General features: G+C 33.1%; 2 protein-coding genes across 4 annotated transcripts in view; one reads left to right on the top strand and one right to left on the bottom strand.

Moving 5' to 3' along the window:
• Positions 1-3291, top strand: part of LOC109848312 (alpha-1,3-mannosyl-glycoprotein 2-beta-N-acetylglucosaminyltransferase) — a 16589-nt gene extending 13298 nt beyond the window's left edge. For both annotated transcript variants that reach the window (XM_020417752.1, XM_020417751.1), the window contains exons 12-18: positions 14-75; positions 186-276; positions 374-467; positions 1414-1476; positions 1556-1594; positions 1672-1842; positions 2793-3291. In XM_020417752.1, coding sequence (XP_020273341.1) covers positions 14-75; positions 186-276; positions 374-467; positions 1414-1476; positions 1556-1594; positions 1672-1842; positions 2793-2909 — 637 coding nt within the window. In that variant the 3' untranslated portion in view covers positions 2910-3291. The remainder of the gene's footprint in view (positions 1-13; positions 76-185; positions 277-373; positions 468-1413; positions 1477-1555; positions 1595-1671; positions 1843-2792) is intronic.
• LOC109848313 (uncharacterized protein At5g43822) lies at positions 4336-7274 on the bottom strand. Of its 2 annotated transcripts, none has more exons than XM_020417753.1 (6): positions 7076-7274; positions 6827-6945; positions 6024-6200; positions 5558-5605; positions 4910-4974; positions 4336-4783 (listed from the first exon to the last, which is right to left on the bottom strand). In XM_020417753.1, the coding sequence occupies exons 1-6, from the start codon at positions 7205-7207 to the stop codon at positions 4740-4742; spliced, it is 585 nt and encodes a 194-aa protein (XP_020273342.1). In that variant the 5' UTR covers positions 7208-7274; the 3' UTR covers positions 4336-4739. The 2 variants fall into 2 exon arrangements, with proteins under 2 accessions (XP_020273342.1, XP_020273343.1); XM_020417754.1 differs by having other exon boundaries at positions 4910-4980; positions 5564-5605.

Raw genomic sequence — 11292 nt, 5'->3', positions numbered from 1 at the left:
CTAATTATTGTAGGACAATAATGGCTGTTTCGTCCTGGAATGATAATGGACAAGTGCAGTTTGTTCATGATCCCCGTAAGATTTTGAACCCTCTCTTTACTCCTGTTCATTGTGCCATGAAGACTAGTTTCAGATAGAAGTTAGAAAGTTGTATATATATTAGATTTGTTCAATATGTGCTGCAGGAGCTCTTTATCGGTCTGATTTCTTTCCCGGACTGGGGTGGATGTTGTCTAAATCCATATGGGATGAGTTATCACCAAAGTGGCCCAAAGCATATCCTTGTCTATATACCATATTTTTCAGTTTCTTATTTAATAACTTGAGCATCTCTATCACAAATTTTTGAGTTTGCTCCTTGACATAATTATACTTATTGGGATGATTGGGTGAGATTGAAGGAGGTGCACAAAGATCGACAATTTATCCGCCCAGAAATTTGCAGAACATATAATTTTGGCGAGCATGTATGTTCACTATCTTCCTAGGATTCTAACATCATTTAATTATTCTCAATAGCTGTTTGTCTATTTATTTTTCATTCTTCTTTTAGAGACTATGTGTAGTGGATCTAGATTGTTATTTAGTTCACAATACGTGAAAATAACTGGAAGTTGAATGCGGCCGTTCTATTGCATTCACTAGTATTGCGTTTTTTTCTCTAACTCTCATTACTTGTCTTGCTGTGCATTCTTTTTATTAGTTATCTATTGACAAATCATAGTTGCTGATTAGTATCTTCCTAATTAATACTAGATCAACTTTGACATGGATAAGTTCCTTGATTGCTGTCCCCGGCCAAAAACAGTGGATTTGTAGCAGTACAATGTTATCAGGAAATTTATTTCAATGAACTACATTACAACGATCCAGAATTGGAAGATGACAATTGACACACATCTTTGCACGATAAATAACTATGTTCTGCTTATTGTGTTCCCCTCTTCTCAGGCATTGTAAGGAGAAGATCATCTAATCATGGAAACATGATCATTAAAGCGTCAGTAGGAAATTTTTTGCTGGGTCAACTGCATAGATCTTTCACATTGCCCTTCTTGAGTTTTCTAATTGTGGGGTATCTATAGGTTAGCAATTGAGGATTTAAAGAAAAGGTAACAGTTTACTGATTGATTGTAAATTTAGCCTTCTTAGATCGCATGGTTGTGTATTTTGTTTCAGCTGTTTGCCTGTGGGAGGTTTCCTAGATAAAGTTTTTTCATGCATAGGAAAATTCTGTTTTATTGCTAGCCAGGACAGACTCTGGAAGTGGTGAATGTCTTGTTCCTCTCATGGATATGGAAAGTGATTCCTTATTCTGGCTGATTGGAGATGTCAATGCAATTCTTCTATCTGTATATTTATCTCACTTGATCTAATCCATATATCTTTTGACTTTGGCCATCGTTCAAACAGGGTTCTAGCATGGGTCAGTTCTTTAAGCAATACCTGGAGCCTATTAAACTAAATGATGTTCATGTAGGTAAAAGGTGCTTAAATTTCAGTTCCTGCTTACACTTCTGCTGTTGCTTATATTGGGTATTTTCATTTGCCTAAGGTTGACTGGAAGTCGATGGACTTGGCCTACCTGATGGAGGTAATACTACTCTTATCTGTCATGTGGCAAGAAACTATATGTGATTCCCTAATCAAGTAATTTTTCTAATGTTGCAGGATAAATACTTGAGTTACTTTGCAAAAATTGTGTCTGATGCCAAACCTGCCTACGGAGCTGATGCCGTTTTAAAAGCATTCAATATAGACGGTGATGTCAGGATTCAGTACAATGATCAGGCAGACTTTGAAAGAATTGCACGACAGTTTGGAGTATTTGAAGAATGGAAGGCAAGCTCTCCCCTCTTTTTACATGCACATTCTGTCATACAGTTAAAAGAATTGCACATCCATTTGTTACTCAGTTTTGTTGTTCTGGAGATATTTCAAATTGATCTGATTTGGCAATCAGCATCATTTGTCATTTGTTTATGATTAAAGTTTCTTAAGCATGACTTTCTCAAACATTAGCTAGTTAGCTTGCATTTCTCAGGAAAGTTGAAATATTTAAAAATGTCCAAACGTAATGAATGCTAAGTGTGCCAGATAAGAACTGAGTTAGAACTAGCTTACATGTGCTGTCAAATTCATTGCCTGGTTACTCAATGTGTGCATTCGGGGAGACAGAAGGGGTGGGGAGCAATAAAATAGAGTTGGCTTCATTGTAACGTCAGAAGAATGAAGTCTTTCTCATTATGTTTAGACTATTCTTTGACTTATGCTTTGTCAGAAAGATTCAAACTCCCATGACCTCTACACTTTGATACCTGCAGCAAAGATTGCAAATAATCCCTACAAAGTTAATTGATACTTATGACCAAAGATCATAAATGGTACTGGTGATGTTAAGTCAGTCCACTGGTTAGGAATATATCAGGATCCTTCACCTATGTAACCTGCAGAATTAGGAAAATTATTCCTAGTGACAGGAAGTGTGAAATGATCTCTACTAAGACCTGTACCGAAGTTACTAAATTGGTAATACAAATTATTTTATCACATAGGAGGGTCCTATAACTTTTTGATTAGAGCACCTAGTCTGGCATTTAGATTTTGGTCAAAGATCCATGGCGCAATTTATTATGTTCAGAGCACTGGTAATATTATGACTGAAAACTGTTAGAAGTACCTAAGGTTTTTAGTTGAGGTTCATGTTTTGCGCCGCTCATTAAAAGCTTGCTGCTGAGTGGGAGCATTCATCTTTTCTTCTGCTTTATATCTCAAGTTTGTTGCTTTTCCAGGATGGCATTCCAAGAACAGCATATAAAGGCGTTGTGGTCTTTCGACATCAAACACACAGGCGGATATTTCTTTTGGGCCCAGATTCTCCTAGGCTACTCGGCATAGAGCATGTCTAAAGTTTTTTTTTTTTTTTTTTTTTGACAGACAAGTAACCGATCAATCTATAATCTATATAAGACCATGATTTGGGCTTGAAATATCAAAGGTATATACACGGCACAACCTTCTTTGCAATGGATTATTTCAGTAGGGATTTGTCCTGGGAGAAAGTACAGTCGCTATCAGAAAGCAAATGACCAACTTCATGTCAGATAACTGTGGACAGAATTTTGAACAATGAACTACTGTTTTCAAAGCCAGAAATGTAATGTAGGAGAAAACTGAGCGAATTACGATTTTTGTAGATTCATCAAATTTGTCACGCTTTTTAACTCTCAAGTGCCTGCTATGATCCATACATGAAAGTGGTAAAAGATATGATATCAGTTCTCTTGTCAATTTTTTTCATTGGTAATGCAGATGCTTTGTTGCGGTTGTTCAAAGCTGGATTGTAGAGTATTGCAGGCTTTAGAAATTAGAATGCCTGATATGTCCTTTATTTGCCTAAAAGAACTCTTGTGAGCACAATTTTATTTCCCTGTTCTTGGCAAAACTTTTTGTTCAATGTTTGATGGGTCTGAAGTCTGAACTAATAGCTCGCTGGGATCATGTTCAAACAAATGAGTCCAGTTCAAGCTTGGTTTTACGCAGGACAAGCTCATATGAAGATAATTCAATTTAACTGAGTTTATTTGTTTTCAAATTCCTAATTTTGAATAGTTGTGAGCCACTCCCCCTACATGTCGTCCCCCATTTAGGTACCAACTACAACTGAGGAGTTTCAATGTCCATGGTTGTTATGTTATATGCAGTTGCTAGAGCTTCTTCAATTGATAAATTATTTTTGCTACCATACAACTTAGGAGTTTCAATGTCCATGGTTGCTATAGTAATTTTTGATCTTTTCCATGCGTTATTTTTAGTTCTCATATCATTATTCATGGTCTTCATATGACCTAGCTTATAGTTATAATCCGGTTACTGTTGATACTTGGATGCGAAGACTAATTTAATACATAGACTTCATATCAGAAAGTGCTTGCGATTCCTATCTTAATGGACCAATATGATGCCAAAACATGATGGTGTTTTTCCCCCTTATGCATTGATCCTTTCTTGATCCAACAAGCCTTGTCATCCTTAGATGGCCTGGCTACATTAAAATTATTTAAGAGTAAAATTTTCATTTAATTATCCACCGCAGGAGTAAGAAACCAACAAAAGCATCAAAGACGTGTACTCGTGAAATTAATCGAAGGCAACAGTCTAGCTCCTGTAAGTTTATTTATGTGTTCTGATTATCTAAGAACTACCCTAAGCTCCGAGAGGAAAACAAAAAAAAAAAAGTAACAATCAACAGTCATTTTGATTCACAATTTGAGGACGACTTGTAGGGTCTAAGTACCTGAGGTTGTATAAGTTATAAAAGCAAGAAAACAAATATATCCTTCCCATAAAGCATGGAAAGAGGAAAAGGGACTATATCGCGAAGAACAGTGTACAAGATTTCAATTTGAATCATGGTATGTAGTGGTATAAACTTACCATAGCAAGAATGGACTCAAGTTGATAATGATAGTACCCTTTACATATGTAACGCATAGAAACAAAATTCTCGTAGGTTCTGCAGTTTCCAAGCACTTTAACACTGTATTAAGCAAGAATAGGGACTCCAGGATTTATCAAGATCGATGATAATTTGAAGAGCAGCAATAGCACTGGAAATTCTTCAGATTAGTTGGCCATCCCTTTTCAGGAGACAGAGACAAAACTCTATAGATATCCTCATGTACCTTTTGATAGTAACGGAATCTTCTACTGAGCAAGATCTATTATTCAGTCAGCACTCAACAGATCTCCTCAGCAAATATTACGTCAAAAATTGATTGCACTGCAGAAAAGAAACAAGCAATCAGGGCCAAACTAAACACAAGTTGGTCTTCATGTGTGGAAAGACGATACATTATGAACTCTTCTTGCACAATAAATGTCAGTAGCTCGCTGTTCCGTTTTGTACCTTCATCTCTGGGGATGTTGGGCTGGTCCATCAAGAGTTGACGTAGGGCGGTGATATCACTAGAACTGCAGATAGTGGAACCCAGAATCATTCACGAGTGGATCAAATGTAAGTTGAAGCATAATAAGAGTTGCCAAGTTTATTAACCCATAGATTATGCAATATCATTTAACAGGTATGCATTTAACAATGTATATCCAGAAAGAAAAGAAAAGGTATGCATTTAACAAACATCATACACAAATCCACATGCACCCGCACATGTGAGATGGCATCAAGTAACTTTTCACGCACACTCAGAATATAAGGCATACAAAAGTAACCATTGCAAGTATACATACATGCAACAAAATTGGCCTATGTTGCATGGAGACTGACACGACTACATGTGTGCATAACAACAATAACATGGCAAAAATTTCATGCTACATGGTGTCCAATATGACACGACTTCACAGCTAGAAGCATGTGTGCTTTGTATCAATAGGCACATGCATTGATGCACTTGCAAAAGTAAATATGCAAACATGCACGGGACAACCAATACTAGAAGCACGAGTCTTCATTTTTTTTTTCTTCTAACGCCATTGGCATAACAGTGAAAGCTTAGAGGTGAAGAGAAAATAACTGGGCATCTGATCAACTGACCTGCAGTTCCATGTTAATGAGGATATAACTGATGATTTAAGAAGGTACCTGAAAATCACAATCAAACTGACCATTAATGAAAGAATTAACTTAACAGCACCAAATACGATCAAATGCAAAATTCAAACCATTGCACTAATAAGAAAGGCATTGGCCAATTGTTGAAAAATAAGATATAAATCTTGATGAGGTGTTAATTACTGGATGAAAACTAAACAATTTCAGGGTCATGAGTGATGCATGTGTGTGTATGCGTGTGTGTGTGTGTCTGCAGGCATATGGTGTACTCTAATAAAACAGACATGAATATGAAGATTCTATCTCTAATAAAAAGATTTGTAACATGATTAATATTCTATGCATTAATATCATGGATTTCAAAATAAAAAGGATAAGAAAGAGAAAATCAAAATTTGGATATTGAACATAAATTTAAAAGCACAGAAAAGCGATAACTCATACTTACTCAGACTTGTACATATCGTGTATTGATCTAAGGCCATCTAGGCAGTCTGCAAGACTTGGCTTTATTCCAATTCTTTGTCGCATCTGGTGAGTGGTAGGTGTTGATCCTCCCTTCAAAAGTTGGCCTCCATCCCGGGCAATCTTATCAAGCGCTGAGACAATCCCATGAAATTCTTTCCTGATTTGTTCCAAGAAAGGTTAAATGGATTGATGAGAAACATTGGTTGACCATAACTTATTACATACTTATATACATGCTAAATATGTTTTGGAGTTTCAAACAACTACTTTAATAATAATACAAATTGTTGAAGGGCAACACAAGTGCCCAATTTTCTCAAAAAGGTATACCGGTGCTCAAGGACTAAAGGTTAGTATCCTACTTCCGGAGTATTCAGATCAGCAAAGACAGTAAGGAATATATGTCGCGAGCTATAACTCAATTCAGTCCTTCCATATTTATGAAGAGAGAACCATAAAGTGAGAAATCATTGCCTACAGCCTATATAACATGTTTTTCAATAGGACCACTGTGTATTTTATCATAGAGAGGGTAGTCACATTTAAATAGGTCTCTGATTTAGGACAAGTAACTACTCTGATATAGTCATCTCTATTACGATGTAATCCAAGAACAAAGAATACAAATAACATAAAACAGAATAATAACTAATGGACATGAAAAGGTAGCCAACCATAATAACTGAGATTAAAATAATAGATATGATACCCAATTGATATCTAAATATCAAGAGCAAGGTTAACAAAAAAAAATCGATATTTTGAAAAGCGAAAGCATTTGACATTGTTTCTTTGATGGAGAAATAGATCATTTCCAATGCTTCCAACTGTTTCCCAAGGACCGCCTCCTTAATTCCGGGCACGCGTTGCAACCCACCATAATTCTTGGCTTCTCCCAGCACCTGCTTGCATAAATGAACAATTTTCACGGAAAAAAAATTCGAACTTTTTCTGGGATTTGAAGACAGTTGTCCGATTGATTGGTTGATTCATTGGGATTGTTCTATTGGATGATTTGATCATAAAAGTTACCTGCAATCGCTCTACGATCGAGGCGGCGTTTGAGAACTGAGAGATTAAACGAGATTGAAGATCGTCCCATTTCCCCATCTCGTCTCGAACCCTAGCATACTTCTGCTGAAACTTTTTCACCATCATCTCCATGTAAAAAGATCTGTTTTTCTTTTTTTTTCAATGGAATCGGAGAGCAAGGGTTTGGGGTTTGAGGCCAGTGTAAATATAATAAATTTGAAGGCACTGATGAATTGTAACGGCGGCTATTTCCTCGCTTGGGAGGCTTTTTGCACGTAACCCCCTGAATGTTTTCATCACACAAAATCGTTCTCAACTATCATTTAAATTTTTCCTAATAGACCCTCCACGTTTATGTAATCGTCGAACAAACTGAGATGTTAGAGGAGAAAATTTTTAAATTGGAGGGAAACATTGCCTATAAACGGCAAATGACTAATTTGTATGTACCCCTTTACATTTTCTTATTTGGTGTGATTATGTTAATGAACCTCTAAGTTGTTTATTATATAACCATGATAAAATATTTCTTTTTCCCTTTTCACTTAAGGGCGCGTTTGGATGGGCGATTTTGAGCCCGAAAGCCTTCCACAGTGTCCCATCTGTGACAACTTTCGGGCAAAATCGTCTATAAAAAAAGACGATTTTGTCCGAAAGTTGCCACAGATGGGACACTGTGGCAGGCTTTCGGGCTTAAAACCTCCTCCAAAACCCGTAACCAAACGTGCCCTAAGTGTGGAGATCTAGGATCAGCAGCGCCTAATGTCAAAGTGGAGTTTTAGCACAAACAAATAATAGAGGTAAGGATTTTTTCCCCCTTCACATGACACATCCAAACTCGCAAAAATAAAATGAAATGAAATTATAAGTTTAAAACTTGGAGTTTGTCAAGACCATGTCTGCGAATAAACTTAGTATGAGTCGTTGTCAACCTTCAATCAATAATAACTTGGCATAGTCCGCATACTTCTTATAAACTAATAAGTGATATAAATAATTTAACACCAACTAGCTTCTTGTTGTTATTATTGTCATGTACCATTGTATCAAAAGTTTGTCGTCTTCTGTGAAAAAACATTCGTTGATTTGAAATCATATAAATAAGGATTTTTCAGATATTAGTCCCTTAAATCTTCCATAATTTCATATTAGTCACTCAAATCTTAGAAATTGCATTATAGGCCCTCAAATCTTAAGGGTCTTGCAAAATTGTCCCTTAGTTAGTATTTCAATTTAAAACGTAACTATGGTTGGGTTAACTTCAAACCTAACATGTGCAATCATCAAACTACCTATGTCGATGTTTCAAACCTTTGTGAAACTCATCTTTGGATTAGGTTTAACCATTGCAGAAGAAAAACTAAAGTGGATTTGGTTCTTTTTTTAAGCGGGTATTGGTTTAAACCATCAAGAAACAGGGTGGCGGGCATAATATAGGGGTTAAACAGTCACTTTGCCTCCCATAGTTAGATTTGATGGAATATTCCCCTCAAATCTAAAATAAAATTTAACTTGCATGGCCATTTTGCAAATTTTAGAGACTAGCATCCAATTTCCAGATATGAGTGACTAACATGAAATTATTAAACATTTAAGGAACAAATCATATCATACTTCCTTAAAAAGTACGAGTTCGGAGGAATCTTTCTATGGTCAATATTACTCTTAGCTTTTTTGAATATTACATTGTTATCCTAATATATTCTAATTATTCTATCTTTATTGAATTGGCAGCTAAATAATTTATTTTATTCATAATGAGACTTAACATGTTATTGGATAAAAGAGATACGTTTCGTATAATTCAAATTCTTTACTTATTTCAGTTCATTAAGAAATCTAAAAAACATATGCTAACCAGCACCTAAAAGTTTTTGGACTTTATAAAAAATATTCTCCAAGTTTTTAAATTGTAAAAACTCCCCTACAAATTTAAAATTTTATTAAAGTATCTTAAAAATTATAAATTTTACTTATTTTAATTTAGTAAGAAATCTAAAAAACATATACTAGCTAGAAACTGAAAGTTTTTCAACTTTGAAGAAAATATCTTGTAAGTTTTAAAAATTACAAAAATACCCCTAAAATTTTAAAATTTATAAAAAACACCTTGAAAATTTCAAACCTATAAACATACTAAAAACCTACAAATAACAGAAACAACCCTCAAAAATTTATGGAATTTGCAATACACACTCTAAATCTTTTAAAAATTGCAAAATAAAAACCCTCAAAATTATAAAATTTATAAAAATACTGATAATTTCTAACCTAACAGTATATTAAAAATATGATAATTATAAATATCCCCTACATAATTTACAATTTATAGTAACACCCTTAAGGTTACAAAAATTACAAAAAAAAACTTTAAAACTCAAAATTTACATAAAACACACTGAGAATTTCAAATTCATTAGTAAATTAAAAGCATAGGAAGTATAAATAGTCTATAAACAATTTACAATCTGTAGAAAAGGCCTATAAGTTTAAAATTTTATAAAAAATACCTAAGATTCATAATTTATAAAAAAACACCATGTGAATTTCTAACCTAAAGACACTAAAATGAATATGCAAAATTACTGACAATCCCTAAAAAATTAAAATTTTACAAAAAATATCATACACATTTTAAATGTATTGGTTTAGGAAAAACTTTTCGTGGTCAATATTACACATGATTTTTTTGAAAAGAACATAAGTAATTGAAAATCTATTAAATTAGGAATTTACAAAAAAAACACCATTAAAGTTTAATACATGCAAATTGCCCCTCCAAATTTTAAAAATTTTTAAATTTTTTTTGTAATTCCTTAATTTCAATGTAATGTTTAATAGTTTTGTGTACTTATAAATTACAAAATTTTAGAGTGTTTTTTTATAAGTTTCAAAACTTTTGAGAGTGTTTATTTTGTAAATTTCTAAATTTTTATCGTGTTTTTAATATAATGCACAGATACGTCAATTAATGATGATTTTATAGAATAAGTCGTTCTTAAGATTATTAGACCGTTATTAAGTGTGCATATCACTATTCTTAGGTAGTATAGTTTATATATGTAAAAAAATTTAGACAATCTATATAGTGGTTAAAAAGATTTTAACTTTAATGTACTATTTTTTATAAATTATATTTAATGTGATCCACCATATAATTTTGACTATGGTCATCATAATTTTAATACGTTTGATTGATTGATTATATATACATATAGACTATAGATTACTTTACTTTCTCACGTGAGCTAATATTTGGTGTTTAATAATTTAAATTATTACTTTTACATTTAATATAAAGATGAGCTGTAATGACATTTTTTATTTATCTACAGCATAATACAATCTCAAATCCTATTTTTGGCTTGAGATCTATTCCGCAGTTACGTGTGTCAAATTAGTAACTAACATAATAATTATTTATGTTTAAATTAGGATGACTGTAGTTGGTCACTCACTAGGGAATTTTTCATAAAGATATATATCTTACTTTCTATAGCTATTTGCACTGTACATGTATATTTTATAAATTAGTTCTTAATTTGACATATTAAATTATTATTTTTTTGCAGAAATTATTTCTTTGACTTTTGAACTGTGTAATCACTATATCACCATTCTAGCGTAGAAAGGACCTCACTCTAAATGGATTCAAGGTAATGTTTGAGTTGAACTGAAGTATATACTATTGCTACTATATATATATATATATATATATTTAAAAAATAATGGTAACACTTTTTAAATAAAAAATAATATTCTATCCTCTGATATTATAATAATTAAATATAACCAATTGAGTGATTAGCAAAAGGGAACTTACATAAAAAAAAGTGTGAATAATAAAACAAAGAGGAATGATAATAGCATTGCCAATAGCACTACAAATAGTAAACTATAATGTAAAGTTAATCCATTTTTTGGAGCCCAACTACTGGGTATAAGCATCAAGGTTTCCATACATATACTTTATAATTTATTAAAAATGGTCATATAATCTTATATAATAAAATTAATTTAATATTGAATAATATTATTGTTGTAATACTATCATTATTAGGAAAAATTCTTCATGAACCAATATGTTTTTTATGATATATAATCTATGCACTTCAAATTCTTGTGTCTTTTATAGAACCAAAAAGTTTGAATACGAGTGTCCACCATGTTGCTCTCACAACAGCAAAATCCACTTAGCATATGTGGATATTCCAGAT

Source organism: Asparagus officinalis, chromosome 7 (genome assembly GCF_001876935.1).
Source record: "Asparagus officinalis chromosome 7, Aspof.V1, whole genome shotgun sequence".
NCBI classification, from domain to species: domain Eukaryota; kingdom Viridiplantae; phylum Streptophyta; class Magnoliopsida; order Asparagales; family Asparagaceae; genus Asparagus; species Asparagus officinalis.
This window is presented reverse-complemented; position numbering and strand designations above follow the sequence as displayed.

Coding starts and splice junctions, on each gene's coding strand:
- LOC109848313 (XM_020417753.1), bottom strand. CDS start 7,207: ATGGAGATGATGGTGAAAAAGTTTCAGCAGAAGTATGCTAGGGTTCGA. Junction 4,975..5,557: donor TCATTAACATGGAACTGCAG/GTCAGTTGATCA, acceptor CACTATCTGCAG/TTCTAGTGATATCACCGCCC. Junction 4,784..4,909: donor CAACATCCCCAGAGATGAAG/GTACAAAACGGA, acceptor TCTTTTCTGCAG/TGCAATCAATTTTTGACGTA.